This window comes from Narcine bancroftii, chromosome 1, assembly GCF_036971445.1.
Source record: "Narcine bancroftii isolate sNarBan1 chromosome 1, sNarBan1.hap1, whole genome shotgun sequence".
NCBI classification, from domain to species: Eukaryota; Metazoa; Chordata; class Chondrichthyes; order Torpediniformes; family Narcinidae; genus Narcine; species Narcine bancroftii.
Window position 1 is genome coordinate 269,763,199 of NC_091469.1, and position 21,768 is coordinate 269,784,966.

General features: G+C 44.5%; 1 protein-coding gene and 1 long non-coding RNA gene across 6 annotated transcripts in view; one reads left to right on the plus strand and one right to left on the minus strand.

Annotated features, from left to right (window-relative positions):
- The window catches only part of LOC138743360 (uncharacterized), a 35,975-nt gene that overhangs the window by 2,692 nt on the left and 11,515 nt on the right, over positions 1 to 21,768 (plus strand). For all 5 annotated transcript variants that reach the window (XM_069898629.1, XM_069898619.1, XM_069898602.1 and 2 more), the window contains exon 2: positions 14,143 to 14,236. In XM_069898629.1, the coding sequence (XP_069754730.1) occupies positions 14,155 to 14,236 (82 nt within the window). In that variant the 5' untranslated portion in view covers positions 14,143 to 14,154. The remainder of the gene's footprint in view (positions 1 to 14,142; positions 14,237 to 21,768) is intronic.
- On the minus strand, positions 1,529 to 21,754 carry LOC138743381 (uncharacterized). The gene is made up of 3 exons (XR_011344847.1): positions 17,882 to 21,754; positions 11,895 to 11,972; positions 1,529 to 1,684 (listed from the first exon to the last, which is right to left on the minus strand). It is a non-coding gene; the product is annotated as an uncharacterized lncRNA (long non-coding RNA).

Here is a 21,768-nt window from a genome sequence, read left to right on the forward strand (position 1 = left end):
ACCATCAGTGGATAATGTAGTAACCAATAACTTGGCATACTACTCCATAAGGCAAGTTGTACATGAGCACAACAGGCAGCTGGAGAATCAGTAGGAGTTGAAGATGCAATATATTGCTCCTTTGTTCAATCATAACCTTGCTAAATTGTTGCCCCAGAGATGATTGTGCAGTTCTCCTGGCCAGTGACCTATCCTCTCCATGCAGTAGATTCTCTTGTCGTCTATGTTTGCTATCTTCTATCCCAGTGCAATTGAAATCCAGTCTAATCTTCATTAGTGGTCCAGTGTTCTTTTCCATCATTAGATTTTGCCAGTAATCCTGGTCTGTACAATTCTTCCATCTGCAGATAACTCCAACAGGGAGGGCTAAGAAACAACATAAAACTCGGTTCCATGAAGTATTGGTGTATTCTCTGCAGTACTTAAGCACCACCTCATTGGATCTGCAGCAGGAGCTTTTACTCCTGAGTGAGGCACAGATGCTCCCATTGAAGGAGTCCGAGGCTTTATAAAGTAGATGCTGAATTGAAATTCACTTTGTGTGGTGTTGAGAACCAGGGGTCACAATTTCAAAATCTCGGGACATTCATTCAAGGCAAAGATCAGGAGGATGGGGGTAAATCTTTGGTATTTTAAATCTAAGATGCTCTGTCTTTGAATTTATTGAAGACTGAGATTTGTAGATTTCAAATAAAGTCTGCGTGCGCTAGTGATGTTTAATTTTAAAAAAAAGTTTGCATGCCTTTTAATGAGAGAGCAGTACAGTGATGCAAGATGTATCAGATAAGAAGCTGGAGGAACTCTAAGGTCAGCCAGCATCCATGGGTAGAAAAGCTCAAACAACATTTCAGGTTGGGACCCCTTATCGAGGTGCTTTGTCTACCTGTGAATACTGCCTGGCTTGCTCAGTTTCTCAAGCTTCTCATTGTTTGCTGATGTTTCCAGCATGTGCAGTTTGTTTTCCTGCTGTGGTATCTGAACTTTTAAAGGACTGCAATTTGATTACATTTGCAACTGTTGGAAATACTCAGCAGTTGAGATAAACTTCCTAAAAATACACTCAGAAAATTTCTTTTTACTAAAACAAATAAGGGGACAAAGCGAAAATCTGTGAAATTATGAACTGCAGAAGAAAATAGATAATGATTGTCATACAAGGTTCAAGGGTGTGATAATTAAACAAGCAAGAAAACCGGTTGTTCAGGATGAAGTGTAAATTAAGAATACAGAATCGCGAATTAGAAACCGACGTGGTCACCTCTATGTTGGAGGGAACAAGGGGAGGTTGGGTGATTGACTTGTGGAAAGAAATCTGCAAGTGTAATCCAAGCATCCAGCCAGCTGTCCGTTCACTTCCTCATCCCACTTTACTCTGAATTCAGTTTCCTGCATTGTTTCATGGAAACTCATCCGAAGCTTCAGGAATAGCACCTAGCCCCATCATGCATAATTTGAACTTGCTAGTGCAGCAATTACAAGAATTGAGCTTTTCAGTATTTTCTACTTTATTTCAAATTTCTCGTCTCTGAGGTATTTTTTTGGAACTCACTGGGAAAATAGATTTCAAGATCTTGCAGCCATGTTCAAAGGCAAGATAAGCATGCTGTTCTCAAAGCCTCATTCTAACCGTTTTCATTGCTTTATAGTCTTGTTCCATCCCTTGCCCTTCCTGTGTTAATGGCACCTAAAAGAAAAGCAGAGTGCAGAAAATACTGTGTAGATCAAGCAACATCTATGGAAAGACAAACAGAAACATTCATTGTTTCTTTCTTTATAAAATGCCACTTGACCTGCAGTGCATTCAAAGCATTTGAGATGAATCTTTTGTAAATCTCTGGATCTGAATGTCCTTTGGTGGACAATCAGCTTCTATTCAATATATGAATGTACTGAATAATCTGTGCCAACAAATAGAGTGATTTAATCACAGGTTTTGTAGAAAATCCTGATGCTTGTATTCATTATAATTATGTTGTTCTTATAAGTCTTAAGAAAAGCATTTGGGGGGGGGGGGGTGTATGGAAGGGAATGTTTGCTTGAAATTTATTTAAGCCAGGGTGAATTTTTTTAAAAAAATGCTATTTTTTAAAGTGTGCTTCTGAAGCAAGAGGGGATTTTAAAAATGTTCACGAATTCGGGAAGAACACAACCATTCACAAATAACTAATTGATCAGACTATCACTGTGGGCACAGATCTGTGGGTGCTAGATCGGTGAACAAATGGGCCGTACTTAATATATCCAATGGGTGCATTCTCTCTGATGTCAACAGATCTTTCACTTGCCTGGAAACTGTCTGCTGTAAAGGAAATGAGGTAATGGTGGTCTGGAGATGTTGGTGCATAGACCTCGTTGCTCCCCAACTGACAGAGTGTAATGTCCAGGAGAATTCAAATACTATTCCTGTGCCATATGTTGAGCCCACACGGGAAATGTAGGAGGCCAACATCATGGTTGGAAATCGGGAGGGAAATTACACATGGAGCCACCTGGAGGTAAAGGGAGAACCAAGGAGATTGACACTGGTCCTCTATTATTTCCCTTCCACCATGTAGAGATAAATGGTGAGAGAGGCATTCTAGAATAGAATGTGTTCTGTGAGATGAGTAGTAACCAATGCTGCCCCATAGGAATCTTGATTATCAGGGAAGTTAAAGCAGTTGAAACTTTGATGAACCAGAAGCTTTCAGCTGATCTGATGAAGGAGCTTGTAATATTTTATGTGCATGACGTGAGCATTGCAAGTGAGACCAGCATGTAATTATCAAGAGCAAGACAATTGGGAGATGAATGAACAAGGGATTTCAACAAAGGGCAGCCACACCTGAAAATGAAAATAGACATTCTGATTGTGCAGATTTTCAAGTAGGTGTTGAACATGGGAGAGTGCTGCAGAAGATGAACGTGATGGGGAAATTATAGAACAAATCACAATAAATTTAGCCAGATGTGGTCAGAGGTCCTGTCAACTGTGATTTGTACATTAAAAGCCTGAGCAGAAATGAGCATGGTACAGAACTTTGGTTTATAAAGAGCAAGTCGAAGTAAGATGCTGATTACGATTGAGTAAATACTATATATTCCTGGAAGTGACTGCTTTCAATGGTAAAGCCTAATACTCCAAATACAGGTAACCAAATATACAGTGGTACAGTGCTAATTTTTTTAGGTGCTGGAGCTCACCAAAAGTGGTGACAAGGAAGTGCCTGAAGCAGCCCCATGAGGTGCAGGTGCCTGGAGCGGCTCCCCAGTGAGCTCTGGCAGCACTGCACCCCTGCAAATATATCTATTCTTCATGCAATTTCATTATCCAAATGAACAAGTTATCTAGTAACCAGTTGAATAGATCCACAATGTTTTTTCCCATCTTTGCTATTTTGAAACCAATAAATGAAGTGGTTTAAAGTAATTGCAAAAAAAAACCTAACACCCATTTCTTTCTGTTGTTCTTTGGATGCCACTGGTAAGAGCAATGGTGCTTGACGCTCGTTGTTCTTGAGAAGGTGGCGGCGAGCAGGCTTGTTTGGATTACCACAGTCCTTCATTGAAAGTATTGTCATGGTGCTGTTGTGGAGAGACCGTCAAAATTTAGACCCAGCACCAATGACTACTATACAGGGGAGCCTACAAGTGGTACGGTTTCAATTCTCTTTCTACCCACGTGCATTCAGTGGGAGAGGTTCAAAGTCTGGTGTTGCTGGTGTCAGAATAGTTGAAGAGAGTCATTGGAATCCATTTTGTAGATGGCGACAGTGCTGCCTTGGTCCATTACTGATGTAGGATCATACTGGGTGCCCATCCGATGAGGAGTGCAGGAGATTGTTCATTAATTCCTGGAGTGGTTATGAATTTGGAGATTTGGTGGGGGGGAGGGGGAGAGGGGGTGTAACAGCTGAAATATCGCGCAAGCTGTTTATCACAAGTAATTGTGAATATGCAGGCAGGATTATATGGATCTCAGAAGCATGATCCACAATGATGGTGTGTATCCATTTAATTTGCACTGGGAATGAATATCAATTCTGTTTTCTGCCATACTGTTGTTCACTTAGAAGATGTATTTATGCTGCACATACCTTTTGAGTGCAAACAGTAGTTTTAGGTGTCAATCATCTTGGAAAAAGCTTTTGAGAATGTTGGTGGAACTTGACTGATTGGAGCATCTTTTGAATTAATGGACAAAGACAGAAGATGTCCTGAGGTTCAAAAGTTCGTGTTGCTGTCTTGCAGCTCCAGAAACCTACATTTGATCTGAGCTCTTCTTTCCCACTCCCCCAATGCTGTGTTTGTGGAGTTTGCATGTTCTTCGGGTGTCTACATAGGTTTTCCCAAGGTTGATCTGGTTTTCTCCCAATAATCAAAGACGTGCAAGTAGGTAGAGAATCAGCTGCTGTAATTTACTCGTAGAAGGCGAATTGGGTGGACTGGTGGAGACGTGAGAGATGATAGATTGCAGGGCACTGCTGGTAAGTGGGAGAATGGGAATGTTGGTGCTTCTTTGACAGATGACATGGACTCAGTGGGGTGAATATCCACCTTCTATTCTCACCAGAAATATGAGTCATTGAAGGAATCTGCTCATTTTCCAGCAGAAATGAGAAAATAAAAATAGTTATCAGAAAACATTGAACTGATGGATCATTTATTTCCGAGACATGAAGGAGTTTATTTTCTATTATGCCTCTGTGCAAGGCTGCAGGGCTGTTCTTAACTGGAATTCATAATTAAATCCATTTGTAAATCTGTCTTTCATCCAAGTCTTGTTCCTGAAGTGATGCGCAGATTTCTATTTTTCTTAAACTGTACTCTGATGTCAGATGTAGGTATAAGTGCCTGCCCGTGTCGACCTCAATTATGACTACCTGCGATTGCCATGTGTTGAATTTGACCAAACAAATCAACTCTGGATGAAGAGAATGAACACAGAATGTAAAGCACAATATAAAAATGGCTGCAACTTGTTTTGAGTCCCCCATGCTGTGCCCTTGCAGAGTGTGAGAGTTAGGAGTTTGAGTGGGTCACCCAGCCTTTTGAGCCTGTTCTATAATGTAATAAGAATGGGGATGATGTGACATCATTGGACGTGGCTACAGCCAACATTTAAAGTCATTTTGAAGCATATGTACTTAGTTCCGGGAAGATCTGTGGGCAATCTATGCGACCACGAGCTGCTGGAGGGACGAGGCCTAAAGGCCTTGGGATTGCAGAGAAGGAAATGATGTGGGGGCAAGTGAGTAAGGGTTTGTACTAGGCAGAGGGTGAACCCCTGCAGCCCGGCTCTCCTGTCCATCCTGCTTGCCAATGTCTGCTCCCTGGTGAACAAAAATGGACGACATCCAATTCCGGAGGGACTGCTGTACTTTGGTATTCACTGAAATGTGGCTCAGTGATAGTGCTGGATGCCACCGTTCAGCTGGGTAGGCTAGCTTTATTTTGGGCAGGCAGAGATTCTGCTCTGTGATAAAGTCTGTGGCAGTGGCTTGTGCGTTTACATCAGCGCAGAGTGGTGTAAGGACTCCAGTCATTGATCTGCCTTGGTGGAATTTATGACTCAGATGTAGACCATTTTATCTACAGCAGGAATTTACTGCAGTCATCAAAGTTGGAATGTACACCCCCCCACCCTGCCACCCTCCCACACCAGTGCTAATGCTAAGGAGACGATCTGGGAACTGTATTGGCTATAAGCAAACTGTATGCACACCCCCGGGATTACTATCGTTGAGGATTTCAATCAGGTCAACCTCTTGTCAGGCAGGGCAACCTAAATTTCTTGCTATTAGAGGGGAGAACATGTTGGATTTCGTGTTTACGAACATTTCCGATGCATATCAGCGTCCAGCTACATTGGTAAGTGTACTGATGATGTCACTGTGCCGAAGATCATCGGTACTCACTCTAATCAGAAACCATGGATGACTGTGAAGGAGTCTGTGCTGCTGAGGAACCGAGACGCGGCCTTCATAGGAGGCGACAAGGTGGCCCTAGCTTTTGCAAGAGCCAAGCTGTCTAAGCTCATCAGGGAAGCCAAGCGTGTTCATGTCCAGTGCATTCATAGGGGATCCAAGATATCACCAACCACAAGCCTACACCATCTGCCTGTGTTGGTGATGCCTCCCTCCCAGATGCACTGAACAAATTCTATGTGTGTTTTGAGGCGAAAAAGGAATGTGGCTGCAAAGAAGAGCATCCCTCCTCCAAATGATCAGGTGCTGTCTCATAGTGGTTGACATGAAGAGAGAGCTAGGTTAAGTCAATCCAAAGAAAGCTCTTGGACCGGATAACATTCCCGGCCGAGTGCTCAGGGGATGTGCGGCTCAGCTAGCGGATTTTGTCACCGACATCTTTACCATCTCCCCGAGAAGCACCATGGTCTCAATGTGCTTCAAAGCTGCCAGCATTGTCCCCGTGCAGAAGTCGTCATCTGTGTCCTGCCTTAATGACTACCACTCTGTCGCACTCAAGTCTACCATCATAAAATGCTTCAAGAGGGTTGTCGCGGTGTGCATCAAGCTCCTGCTCCCCCCTTCACTGGTCCCCTGCAGTTCGCATATAGATCCAACCACTCTACGGACAATGCCATCACCACCGTCCTTCATCTAGCCCTCACCCACCTGGAAGACAAGAACTTGTATGTTCAAATGCTGTTTATTGACTTCAGTTCGGCATTCAACACAATCATACCACAGTACCCGATGGGGAAGTTGAGCCTGCTGAGGGAAGTTCATCTCCCACTTTCCATCCTCACTACATTCTGCAGAGGATGTATTGAGAGCATTCTGAGCAAATGCATCACCACCTGGTTTGGAAGCTGTATCACCTTGGACTGTTAGACCCTGCAGAGAATAGTGAAGTCAGTGGAAAAGATCATTGGGGACTCTCTTCCTATCATGATGAACCTCTTCAAGACACAATGCATGAAAATTAAAGGAAGCATTTGTTGTCACCCTGGTCTGATCATCTGCAATGCTTGACCCATTTTCAAACAAAAACTAAATCGTGTAATTTTATAAAGTCATGTTATGGCAGTGTATGTAGGTCCTGCCTATTTTTTCCATTTCCTTTGTGGATTTGCCAAACATTTTGTGCTCCAGTTGTATTCAACTACTGTGTACTGTATATGTGTAACAGTTGAATTTTGTAGACCAATTTTAGGGTAAAATTTAGGGGGTGGATTATTACATGCACATTATTTTCGACCGCGGTAAGTACCTGTGTCGCTTGGGGCATCGGGAGTTGGGATGGTGGCCAGGGCCAAAAGGTGGGGGGGGGGGGTGGTGGGGTTGACCATTACTCGCAATAGATGGAAAATCCTATGAAGCTATTATTGGTGCAGTGGATCCAGACTGCCAATACTGACACCTTCCATACTGATGCTTCTGATATGTATTCCTCTTTCCTCACTGAAACATTCCCTTCTATTATGGTTGATGTGACATCTCTGTTCCATGTTCTGCATTTGAATCACAGTAGGGTTACCCTTAATCTTGCTTTCCACTTTAATGGCCTTCACATTCAATGGAATATCTGCTATCATTTTGCCCAAATTGATCTACCACAAAACTGTTCCATTATTCTGAAGGAATGATTTTCTTCTGATCTCCCTGCTACACCTCTCATTTGCCAAATAATTCACCACTCCTCATACCACCATCCTTTCCACAACAAGGAGGTATAACACCCTCCTTTTTTATTTCTCCCATCTTTCTCACCCCAAAACAATATTTAGAGTTTTAAAAAGTAACATGACAGAAATCTGAAATAAAAGTGGAAAATACTAGGCATGCACATCAGGGGGAATGTCTATGGAAAGAGAAACTCTTGACGTTTCAGATCTAGGATACATTAGAACTGGAAAAGAGAGAATAAAAGTGAAAAATATAACCACTGGAAGCTAGTTCTGCCAGAGGACTGGATCCAATATGTATTTTAACAGCCTTTTCTGTTTTTACTCCAAATACTTTTTTTCTGCAAGTGGCGGATTATTTGTTTTTCAATTTAGTAGACAATATTAGCGGCTCATGACTGTCTCCTCTGCAACAGTGAGGCAGTTATTTTCCAAGACACCTAAATTAGTCCACAAATATGACTGTGCATTTCCAGTTGCCTGTAACTTCACAGTGTTCCATTGAAGCTTCAAGAAAGATTGGGAAACAGTATCTCATCTTGTGGTTTGTGATATTATAGACTTCCAGACTGACTACTGAAGTCAATAATAAAATTATAATTCTATTGGTTCTCCTCTACACAAGACTTTCATAAGGTTAGAGGAATACAGGTCCTTTGGTCCACTGAGTCCATGTTGACAATAAAGCACCCATTTATATTCCACTAGCCCTACTCCAAACCAGTTTTGTTGCTGCATCCCCAGATTGCATCACTCTCCAACATAACATAACATAACATAACAATTACAGCACGGAAACAGGCCATTAGGCCCTTCTAGTCCGCACCGAACCAAACACCCCTTTCTAGTCCCACCTCCCTGCACAATGCCCATAACCCTCCATCTTCTTCTCATCCATATACCTGTCCAACCTTTTCTTAAATAATACAATTACTGGGAACTATTTTCAGTGGTCAATTTTAGGATGTGGGAGGAAACTAGTAGACCTGGAGGAAATCCGTATGGTTATTAGGAAGAACGTGCAGCCTTCTCACAGACTGCCTGAAGTTAGGATTGAATCCATGTCAAGTTCAACTTTATTATCAAATGATTGTACAGTAAAACCTCGTTAGAATGCGGTAGTTGGGGGTCCAAGATTTCATACAGTGTTACAGCTGAGTCACGGAACAGATGCATATATGTCAGAGTGCCCACGGATAATCCTCTTCTTTCAGCCACCCTTGCAGTGTTGATTTGGGTATGCCAGTCTCCCTGCAGACTTTGGCCTGTGTCCCTCCATTCCTTATCCTGTCAACCAGATCCAACTTTTCATTTATCTTGTAGCACTTTCTCTTGCCCATTTTGATTCTGTATTTCTACGCACTGTCATTGTTGTTTCTGATGAGATTCTGAGCGATTGATGTGACTTCCAGCACCAGGGCTTTATAGTAGTGGTTCTTGATCATACTTGCAGTTAAATTGCAGTTAAATTTTCACAAGTTGAGCCAAACACAAAAGAACATTATTAATGAGGCACTATTTGATCAAGTGCGGTGTTAAATAGGTGAGAAGTAAATTGACTCACGATAATGGAGGTAATTTATGCAGATGAACACCTTCAAAAAAACTAAATTCAAGCTGTAAATATATAAAATGTCATTCAAACGCTTCTATTAAAAAATAAGTATTTAATTTATAATTTCAGTTGGTTCCCTTTGTCATCTTGAACAAAGAAATGGATATTGAGGGCAAAACGCATATCAATAATCTGTCAAACCCATTCTTTTTACCAACCATCTATCTTTCAAAATTTGCCAAGTTTGGAGTCCACAGACACCCGAACTACAAGCAATTCTGTTGATTAATGAATTGTGTTCTAACGAGGTTTCAGTGTATATATTTCTTTGGCTTGGCTTCGCGGATGAAGATTTATGGAGGGGTAAATGTCCACGTCAGCTGCAGGCTCGTTTGTGGCTGACAAGACCGATGCGGGACAGGCAGACACAGTTGCAGCGGTTGCAGGGGAAAATTTGTTGGTTGGGGTTGGGTGTTGGGTTTTTCCTCCTTTGTCTTTTGTCAGTGAGGTGGATACAAAACCTGACAAAAGTGTCTCTCCAGACCATGGTGTATGCAAAATTACACAATACACAGTGTGCACTCTGTGCTCTTCATCCTTTCCTTAATGGAACTGCTGTTGTGTAGTGGAGAATGGTTGACCTTCAAGCTCCCGAAGTCCACAAACGTCTCCTTTGTCTTGTCTACTTTGAGGCACTGGTTTTTGTTCTTTGTACCATTTTACGAGCCTTTCAACCTACTCTCAGTAATAAAACTTCTCATTGTTGCTGATAAAACCAGCTACTGTGGTACTACAGGTGCCTAACCTTTTGTCCAGGATTGTTGAGACCGGATACCTGCTGTTCAGACTCTTCCGGATATCAGAATCATTCTGATTTTGGTCCCTTTAAGAAAATACCTTGCTCCTAGCCCCTGCTGCCTTTGGCTGTCCATCACTGCCCCCCCCCCTCCTGCCCCAGGGTGGTGCCAGACTATTTTGCACCTTAGGCCGGACTGAGTGTGGGGGGGGGCGGCATTTGATGTGTGCCATACGGAGGTTGCCAGTGTGGGCTGCTTGGAGTCGATGGCCAAGTGGCGTAGAAGTCCTAACACAAGGTGTGAAGTTAAAGGAGGAGCAGACTGTTGGGGTGGTGGAGCCGAGCACCGGCAGCCTTCAGACGCTCCATCAGTTTGTTGCTTCCCACACTGCACCCCCGAAAAAACTAACACCCGACACGCAGCAGGGTGCAGTACTGCCGAGCCTGGAGTTTACGTAGCACCACACCAGATCGTGGCAATGGCTCAATGGAGAGCAATGGCTGTCTTGCTTACCCATAATCCCCCATGCAGCTGGAACTGCTCTGGCTGCGTGGGGAATTAAGGTAAGCAAGACAGCCATTGCTCCTGCATTGAGTCAGCTGCTGCCTGCTTCTCTCCCACCGGGTGTTGGGAGCCAAGAGTCACCTTTCCACTGAAGGTAAGAGAGAGCACCCGTGGGGGCAGGGCCATGATTGATGGATACTGGGAGGGGGTGGCTCTCCCTCTGAAAAAGAAGTTATTACAGAAAATTGATGTTACTTGTATGTAATGTTATCTTCCGAAAAAGTGCCAGTGTTTGGAGGTTGCCAGTATTTGGAATTCCAGATAAAAGTTAGGCACCTGTATCGTCTTGATTTGTTGGAGCTGAATCCAGCAGTGCAGTCATGGATCAGCAGTGGTGGGCTAGGTACCTAGCCCTGAGGTGTGCCATTGTTCAGCTTGTGGTTTTGTTGCCAATCTGGACTTTTTGTCAAGAAGTCTAGAATCCAGTTGCAAACAGGAATGTTGAGTCCCAGAGAGGACAGTTCATCCATCAGCCTTTGAGATATTATGTACAACAGCCTGGAATATGAGACATTGTTCCCCAAGTGGGTCAGGCCAGAGTGGAATGTCAAGGCTATTGTATCATCTGTGGACTGGTAGGCAAACTGGAATAGGTCTAATGTCGGTGAGAGGTGCACTTTGTTGCGTTCCATTACTAGCTGCTCAAAACACTAAATGATCATAGACATCAGTGCCACTGGGCAGTAGTCTTTTAGTCTGTTTACCATTGCTTTCATGGGCTCCAGGGTGATGGTGGTGGTTGCCTTGAAATCTGTGGAGACAGTGGACTGCTGCCATGAGATGTTGTTGTCATGTCATTGCTGCTGTGTTATTTTTATATTGCCTGCTTTTTCCTGGCTCTGAATATCATTTCAAAATTATTGTCATCCCTCACCTGCAAGGCATATGGGAGAATGTGTTTCTCCTCCTGATGGGCGTTCCAAATGTAACAATAACCAATTATAAAACCAAATGCTAATCACCATACCTGTCTGATGAATATGATCTGTAGGGCCTTGATATGAGGGAGTGAACTGGCTCCAGGCCATAAGTTGTAGTGGACTCGTAACTGATTTTTGCAAATAAGTGTTCATCTGGAACCTTAAAGCTTATTATTTTGAGTGGGAGCTGGTACCTGTCCTGCATCAAGTGACTCTTCACCTATCTGGAGGAGCTGCTTTTTGGCTGCTCTTCAGCCCCACGCTCCTGATTTACATTGCTCAGTGAGGGGAGGGGAGGGGAAGGGGGGGGTTGGGGCTCAAAGGATCTCCTGTGGAGTTGTTGCCTGGCCAAGCTGGCTATTCACAGGTCAAGGTGGCGGGCAGTTGAGGATTCTGAATGAGCTTACTGTCTGCCCCTCTTTCAGGTTTACCTCTGGGCCTGTACGCTGTTGGAGTGGTTTGTGACGTTCTCCCATCTTTCAGCTCCTCTTGTTTGTGTGGGACTGCCCCTTTAAGAGAACAGATTGAACAAACCTTTTAGAAAATGACTGAAAAAGGATGCAGGCTTCGAAGATAGCATTCTTAAGTTGATACATTTAAGGAGTGAAGGGAGGCAGCCCCTGGAGAAGTCGGTGGCAGTGTGTTATTGAAAAGACCGTGCATGTTTGCTTAGGAGGCCATTTTAAGAAGGCAGCACAAGAGTAAAGAGCTTTTCAGCCTTCTTTGTGGGATTGAAAAACCCACTTGGCTCACTGTGTGGTTATAGACAAACTGTCAGATTTCTTCCTATTAGTTTAGAGGGGTGAGAAGACCACTTTGACTGACCCATGAAAAGGGTTCTACTTGCAAAAGAAATACTGCGCTTGGATGTTGTCCAGAGTGAGTCACTTGAGTTCAGCTGACCCACGAAAATTGTTCTGGAATATTCATAACCATAACTTTGTGTCCCCTATGCCAGAGGGGAATTTTAGTTGGCACTTGTCTACAAAGAACACTTTCCCCCCCCCCCCCCCCCACCCCCGGATCTCTTTCACCCACTTCATGAACTGTTAACTTTATCTTGAGCCTGTGTGCCCTACCCATCCAAAGCCTGCATGTTGCACCAATTTCAAGCAAGCCCACGTGTCATCACTGAATTTTTTGAATCTGAACTTTGAGCTGCTTTCCGAGTGGCTTAGGGTATTCTACGCACCAATATATTTGAGCTAATATATTTAGATAAGTGTAGATAAATTTAGTTAAGTTTAGATATGTGTGAATAAATTAGTTAAGGTGTTGTATCATTGTTAATTAATAATTTAAAAATATTTTAAACATAGAACTGTCTGGGCTAACTTTTTATCGCTGCTGTCAGATACATAACAGTTGCACACAGGGTCCGAGTGGATGGGGGATGAGTTCTGGAATCAGTGGGCTGCCCCACCCCCACCCCAAGAGAATCGAGTGCATCGTAAATAAAAACAAAAGGGGTTTTAATTTGGAATGTAAAGTGTACGTACCAGAGGACTGGTATTGATAGTCCGCCAAGTGCAATTTTTTTTCTCTATAAATGGAAGTAGTTTATTAGATGTAGTTTTGTGTATAGTTTGTATTTTATGCTGTTATAAATGTTTTTTTTAAATGTTAGCTTGGTTCTTGTCCCACTGCTGCTACCTCTGATCCCCTTTTGTAGATTTTGGCTCCTTGGTTCCCTCTACTTCCACCCCTTTGGTTTGCAAAGTATCTTTCTGACCTTGAAGAGGCAATTTTTATTTTAAGTATTAACCCCTTATTTGAGATTTTTGACTGACCATTCAAAATTGCTAAAGGTCATATTCATTTCAAATACCAGCCCAACTTTCAGCCTGTCTTTTCCCATAAAGTTACTCACCACTCCTGTTATAAAAATTTATAAAAATCCAATAAACCTTCTCTGAAAGACTACCAATGCATTATTTATTTTTTTCTTGAAGATTCCAATGCTGTATACACAAATCCAAATGTGATGTCACTAACTCCTTGTGTAAATGAAGCATAATCCTTTAACTTTTCAACTTCACCAAATTCAAAGCTACATCAATAGAAAAGTTCAAGATCTGGCTACCCATCGATAAGCAAAGCAACATATTTTGTACCCATTGAATTTTATACTTTAATAATAATGATGAAATGATCTCCGCTGTTCCAAGCATGCCTGGTTGCCAATGCTGCCAATTTCCTACTGGCTCCTGATTTCCGCTGCCTCTTGGAGCTGTCGCTACTACTGCCCCAGCACCTTGCCTTCTTTGCTCCCACCACTGCTGCACCTGACCGTGAACTACTGAATGCACTGGATCTTCAGCACAGAATTTTCAATGGATAGAGACGGCCTTCATCAAATAAGGTCGGGGACTAGGGATGCCCTACTCTGGAAACTATTGTTGCACAAGTCTTTTAAATAAGAGGGTGATTTGAGATTTATCACCTATTCTCCAGCATTCTTGCCAAATCTCAAAAGTGAAGCCAATGCCCCAACAATCACCAAGCAGAATGTTGGGTGGCACTTTGATGGGTCAGTTGGGTGTCTAATGTACCATCTGTGAAGGTCCACATCACACGAGCTTTCTTGTGTGAGCAGCTGGAAAGTTGTATTTGAGGCTTGCAAGCACATCCTTACACCTTTGTCAACATCCCCTGACTTTTGTTCTTGTGAAATTTCAGGAGGTCTAAAAAATGGACCCAGTGGAGAAATGGCACAGGGACATTCTCAAGCTTCTGGACAAAAAGTTGAACTCCAAGGAAAATGGGACCACAGGTAGGGATAATCTCATCAAAAGGTTCAATTATTCTTCTGGTATGCTGTTAGAATAATCTTAAACGAACAAAAATGTCAATAAGATGCAGTATTTGGACTAATTATATAATCACAAAATTTGACTCTAATTATTTTTGACTGGTCTAAATTTCTCCAACATTTCCATGAAGTCCTGACGCTTCATGAATTGGGAAGAGGTATGCTGTGGGGAGTGGATGACTGATAACCTCTCTGTGGTTTGAAAGTGATCTGCAATCCACTGAGGGAGAAATGAACCAGAAATCCATTTGGATTGATAGTGCATTTTAGTCAGAGCCTAGTGCCCACTGCTGATGAGGGAAAATCCAACTTGATTACACACTGACTATGAGTAGGTTGGGGTTTTCAAGAGCTTGCTGAGCTGCTAAATGATGTCTGTAGTGTAGCAGTTACATAATCCTTCCATTACTGAAGGACAAAAAAAAATCAGACTGAACAGGATGCAATGCAGTCTTTAAACTGATGATGGTGCTGGCAGTATAAAATTAAAACCTTTGTAATATTTGAAGATGTGCTCTCTTTGCCCCCAATTTTTTTTCTGCCACATTACACCCATGAGAATAGCCTTTTGATGGAGGTCACTGTCAGGTGCTGGAGAAGTATGGGAGTGCTTGCTTGGTTTTTTATTCAAACCACCTTCGCTCACAATGAGCTGGAAGCAAAATGCACTGAAAAGTCCCAGATTATCTTCCTAATGAGTGCGTGTCATCTGCAGAGTCCAAAGGTGGTTTTTTTTTTGACCAGTTCCTGAATATCAAGTGTGCACTTCCAGGAATTTGTCTCCTGCTCATTGCACAGAATAGCCATGGGATTGGAGGCAGGTTGTTGCAGAAAAGGAAGAAAATCAAAGATTCTTTTTGGGTATTCTTTGTCTTGGCTGCCCCAATATTGCATTTTAGGAAAGGACTATGCAACGGATAGCTTTAAGATCAAAATTAAATCAATTCCAAGTAATTACCAAGAACTGATCTGAAGTATAAACAGATGAGATTTTTTTTAAAATCTGTATGCTCAATAGCTCAAACAAAGGCAGCCCAAACAATAGCTCTGGAAATAAAAACATTATTTGCCTTAATGTAATGTTACTTTGGGAGATGTAGGGAACTAATTTCAATTGGCACCAAAATGGATGTGCCAACCAGATTGATGCCTGCTCAGTGTTCTGTAGAATGTCTTTATGCTACCTCCTGAAGACGATAATTGAAACCTTCAGTCAGCACCAACTGAGCTTTATGTGGGGTGGTCATTTCAACGTGGATGCACCTGCAAGTTCTTTTTACTCATTCCGCACCTCCTTAAGGAGAGATGTAATGTGGGCTAGAAGAGTTGTTACTCTGTGTTCGATGTGAAGATGAAATAATGCAAGAAATGGTACAATTGATTGAGGAAGCCTTGATGCAAGAGGTGGTTTGGAGAAAAGATGTTTTTAATCTGTAGGGGCGCGGAATATTGCTGTACATGCTGAGAAAGTAATGGGATGCATGCCAATCTAAAGTTGAGCACCAAGCACAGGAAAGCACTACTGCAAGATGTTCGATGGTCCTCATGGACTTGACTGAGGTCAATGAATAGATCTTCAGCTTGTCCTGCTCTTTCTCCTCTGGATGTGCTATGTTGCAATTGGAATTCTTGCTGATGTCCACAAGGAGCATGGTTTGTTTAGAAATCAGGAAGAAACCCCTCAGCCACTTGACATTGGGTACCATGGTATTCAACAACAATAGAAAGTCACAGATCGTTGGAGAATTGCACCCACTACCCTTGATCAAGGTCATGCTCTGGCCAATTCTTGTAGTTATTTGGAGCACACCACCACACTCCTCATTGTGAGAATTGCAGCCACTATTCTTGATCAAGGTCATGCTCTGGCCAATTCTTGTAGTTATTTGGAGCACACCAGCACACTCCTCATTGTGGTGTGTATTCTGACTTCAGCCAGGGAAATAGTATTGCCATATAGATGATGTTTTGATCCCCAGTTGGATTCCTCCTCCTCCTCCTCCTCCAAACCATTATTGTCACCATCTGCCATTTCCCACAAATAATAATATCCTGAGGTATGTGATTTTTGAGGATCGGATTTGGTTTACTTGGTTCAGTAACAAAAAAAGACCCCAATTTGTGTTTTGCTTTTCCTTTCAGGATATCTTGAGAGCTTTACGGCCATTTTCTTCTCTGGTGTTGTTGGTGTTGATTTGTAGGAAGCACCACAGCTATTTTCATATGGCAAATCGAAGCCTATGTTTTTTTTTTAAACACACAGCACAGTAGCTGGCCCTTCTGACCAATGAGTCTGTGCTGCCCAAATACTTTAACCTACAACCTGTACGTCTTGAAGGGTGGGAGGAAACCAGAGCGCCTGGGGGAAACCCACGCAGAGGACATTAAAAACCCCTTACAGTCTGCGCTAGATTTGAACCCTGGTTGCTGGTGATGTAATGATATTGTGCTAACGACCACGCTAACACTAATGACAAGATTATCTGCTTCTTGGAATATCGAGTAATGTTTTGACAGACGCATCAAATGTTTCTCACAAGAGAAGCCACAAATAAAGTGTTAACAATTACTGTGATAGAGCTTTACAGCATGTGACTTTGATGGATGACAATTTCATTATGATCAATCCATGCAGTATAATGGTATCACAACATTTCATTCTCTGGTTACATTATAGTAAATGTCTTTGGACAAACTGCTCCACTTTTCTAGGAGAATCTAACTACCCACGTTTTTATATGTATAAATATATCTATTTATTCATTCAAATTTATATATTTTTTAATTTATATATATATATATATTTATATGTATTTTTATTTATATATATTTTTATATTTATATAATTTATATTTTTATAAATGATGTTTTTGTGTAGGAAAATAAAATGAATATTTTCTGGAAATCAAAATAAAAACAGAAAATGCTGGAAAAACTCAGCAGGTCAGGCAGCATATGTGGAAAGAGAAACTGAGTTAATGTTTCAAGTGTGCAACGATTAACTAATGAATGAAAAATCATTAATCTGAGACGTTAGCCATTATTTCCTTTCCCACAGATGCTAATTGAGCCGAATTTGAATTGCTGAGCATTTCCAGCATCTTATTTGTTAAGTGACAGTAAGGGTAACATTGTACTGCTAAAATAGGAAAAGTCCACTTCAATAATGCCTCCAATTTACTGCATTGTAAATACATGGAATTAGGAACAAAATTTGCCTTTGCTGGATAAATTTTTCCTTGTTTTCCTGTAATTTGTATTCCTTTTATCTACATTGCCTAGTGTGACCCAAGACTTTCATTACTGCCCTCGTTAAAAGCATCTGGAGGTACAAGTAAGCTTCTAGCCAATACATTCTTCCCTTCTCTCTCTCTCTTGTCCCCATTCACACTGCTGCCTCCCTGTTCAATGTGCCTCCAATCCAAAAGAAGCGACTCTAAGCTCCCTTTTACAGCGGTTCTCAGTGACCATTCTGTGATTTCAAAATATTATTCTGTGGCGCTCTGAGGAGCTGAAGTAAATCACTGCCACCACACCGATGGTCATTAAGGACTTTTTTTATTCAAATTCAGAGTGCCCCTTTAAAGGCAGCATGAGCTCAGTCACCTGGTGCATTGTGATGTCATAATTATTGCCCAGGGTGTGCGCTGGATGGGATGCTGAAGAAGAAACTCCTGACGATGCCAATGGAGGCCCCATCACGTGGCGATACAAGCGGGGCCGGTTCGCCATTAGGGTGTGTGCCACCACACAACCTCCCCCAGGATTGGCTACGCGTCCTGTCGCTTGGGCGACCGGCCCCGCTGTTTGGGCATGGCCGTCTGGACCGGTTGAGATAAGTCTAGGTGGGCGGCTTTCAAGTGGTCCACGGTAAACAATTCCTCCCTGCCCCCCCACGTCCAAAGTAAAAGTTCCACCCGACCACCGGAGAACCTTGTATGGCCCCTCGTAAGGCTGCTGCAGTGGTATTCTCTGTGGTCCCCTTCTTACAAAGACGATTTGCGCCACATCGAATTCTTTGGGCCGATGAGACATTCGGGTGCTGTGGTGCGACGGGTTGGTGGGGTCAGGTTGCCCAGATGTTTAAGGAGGTCGGTGAGCCACTCACCTTCTCTGTCCGTGGCCTCCACTTGAGGGCTGAAGAATTCCCCTGGCAGGGAGAGTGGTGTGTCGTAGACCATTTCAGTTGATGAAGCTTGCAGGTCCTCCTTAGGCGCCATTCTGATTCCAAGGAGGACCCAGGATAACTCTTACACCCAGTCAGGGCCAGAAAGTCTGGCCATCAGGGTGGACTTTTTAAGTGGTGATGGAACCTCTCTACCAACCCGTTAGACTGCAGGTTGTAGGCCATGGTGTGCTGCAGTGTTACCCCTAAAAGCCTCGCCAGCTGCGACCATAGGGTGGAGGTAAATCGAGTGCCCCTGTCGCTCGTAATATGCGCTGGCACACCAAAACAAGCGATCCATTGGCCAACTAGGGTTCTAGCATACGTCTCTGCTGATGCTTCATGGACCGGAATGACTTCCGGCCATCTGGTAGCTCTGTCCACTCTGGTGAATAGGTTCCGTGACTCCCTGGACACCAGCAAGGGGCCCATGATGTCTACGTGGATATGTTTGAACCTTCGAAATGTTGGACAGGGGCCTGCGTGTGCATGTGGACCTTGGGAGGTCAGGCATCAGATGGAGTTGCGGGCTAGTGCTGTGACCTCCTTCTTGAGGCCATGCCAGACGAATCGCTGAGCCACCATATGGACAGTAGTCTTTAGTGAGGGGTGGGCGAGATCGTGGATGGAACTGACCCTCCAGTCCTGTGGAACTACTGGGCGCGTTGAGCTGGTGGAGGTATCGCAGAGCAGTGGCTGGGCAGAATCGAGGAGGCAGATATCCTCAAGCTGGAGCCCTGATACTGCGGTGTGGAGAGCCTGGGTTTCGGGGTCGAGCTGTTCGTAGTCAAGATCGGGAGCTAGTGTGCTGATGGCCAAGTGGAAGAGCACGTCAGCGACTACTTTGTCCTTACCCGCCCTGTGCCGGATGTCCGTTGTGAATTCCGAGACGTAGGACAAGTGACGCTGTTGCCTGGCTGACCATGGGTCCTTGGCCATCAATAATGCTTGGCTTGTGGTTGGTAAAGATGGTAAAAGTGCTGCCCTCTAGGAAATATTGAAAATGGTGGATGGCCAAGTACAGCGCCAGGAGCTCCCGGTGGAATGCACTTTTTGAGTTCGGGAGGCTGCAACTGCCTGCTGTGAAAGGCTAGTGGGCGCCACTGTCCACCTAGCCACTGCTCCGACCGCTGTGGCGGGAGCATCAACCGAGAGCGCCATGTGTGCTCCCGGACGCGGGTGCACGAACAAAGTCGCCTCAGCGAGGGGCTGCTTTGTCGCTGTGAAAGCCTCGTCTTCCTCCCCTGACCAGGCCAAGGTCTTCTCCTTCTTCGCTATCAGTGTAAACGGAGGGCGCATGATGTGGGCAGAGTTGGGGATGAATTGATGGTAAAATTTCACCATCCCCACAAATTTCTGTAGCCCTTTGAGGGAGGAGGGCTTGGGAATACGTTGGACGGCTGCTACCTTCTCTGGTGCCGGAGCTGCCCCAGACGCTGTGATGGTGTGCCCCAGGAACTGAAAAGTTTGTTTCCCGAACTGGCATTTGACCTTGTTAACAGTGAGGCTGAATTCTGCCAGCCGGGTGAACAGGATATGGAGATGGTTCTTGTGCTCTTCATGAGTGCGGTTAGCTACCAGGATGTCGTCTAGGTAGATAAAGACAAAGTCCAAATCCTTACCCACTCTGTCCATGAGGCGCTGGAATGTCTGGGCAGCATTATTCAGGCCGAACAGCATCCGGAGAAACTCGAACAGGCTGAAGGGGGTTATAATGGCGGTCTTTCAAACGTCATCGGGGTGGCCTGGGATCTGGTGGTATCCGCGCACCAGATCAACCCTTGAAAAGAACTGCATGTCGTAGAGGTTGGCTGTGAAGTCTTGGATATGGGGGATTAGGTACCTGTCTGGAGTTGAGGTGTCGTTCAGCCGTCTGTAGTCTCCGCAGGGCCTCCAACCTCCCGATGACTTTGGGACCATGTGTAGTGGTGCCGACCAAGCGCTCTCTGATTGCCGAACAATGCCCAACTCCTGGAGTCTGGAGGTTTCTTCCTTGGCTTGCTTCAGTTTCTCCGGAAGCAGCTGTCTAGCCCTGGTGTGGATTGGGGGGGCCTTGTGTGGAGACATGATGGAATACTCTGTGTCAGGGGGAGGTGATGTTGAAGTGAAGCTCCAGGATGGCAGGGAACTCGCTGAGGATCCCGGTGAATTCGTCTTCGGCGGCGACTGTGGCGATCTATGACCTGGCGTTGTCTGCCATACCTACGAGTGGAAGGTGTGAGCGTTGAGCAGCCTCCTGGCCCTCACGACCACCAGCAGGCTGTGGGCCCTTAGGAAGTCAGCCCCCAAAAGCACCATGCTCACCGAGGCCAGGACAAACATCCAAGTGAACTTCTCTTCCCGATCTGTATCTGTGCCCTACAAGTGCCAAAGGTTTTGATTGTAGAGCCATTGGCAGCCCACAGGGTTGGACCTGGGGTTCGAGTCCATGTTTCCAGCCACTGTGGAGGGGATCAGCTCAGTCTCTGTGTAACTAGGAACTGGCATCCTGTGGATTTGTCTTGGACGAAGAGGAGGCTGTTCATGTGGCAAACCGTCACAGCCATCAACGGCGGTTGGCCTGGCCGTTTCCCTGATAATTGCAGGGCTGGCGGCAATTGCAGGCTTTAGCCCCTCCCCCCTCCATCGCTTATGGTAGAAGCACCACAATGACTGGGCTTCTTCGGGCTTGCCCTTGGGGTAATCCTGCTGATACTGGGGCGCTGGCTTGGAGACCTGGCTGAGTGCTGTCTCGTTCTCCTGCTTAGCTCACCAGAGGGCATCCGCCCGGGTTGCTGCCTTGCGGGTATCGGAGAAGTCCTCTTCAGACAGATGGAGCCGAATGTCCTCTGGCAATTGTTCCTCTGTCTGCAGAGGAAGCACGGCTCGTGATCCTCTGCCAGAGCCAGCATCTCGTCTATGAGGGCTGAGGGGCTAAAGCCCAACCCGTCTAGATGTAAGAGTCTGGACGCACGCTGCTGGGGTGAGAGGCCAAACTTTCCCAGGAGCAGATTCTTGAGGGCTGTGTACTTTTCGGTTGCTGGTGGCTGATGGATGATATCGTCCACCCTCGCCGCCGTGTCCTGAACAAGAGCACCCACGACATGGTAAAACTTGGTGGTATCAGCCATGACGTTGCGGAGGTGGAATTGTGCCTCCGCTTGGCCTAACCACGTCCGTGGGCGATGTGGCCAGAAAGTGGAAAGTTTGAGGGCTACCGCGTTAACCTCTGCCATGTCCATAGTTGGTTGGGTCCAGAAGATCATCTGGGCCCGTCGGGGTCACCAATGTGGCGCTCTGAGGAGCTGAAGGAAATCACAGCCACCACACCGATGATCGTTAGCGACTG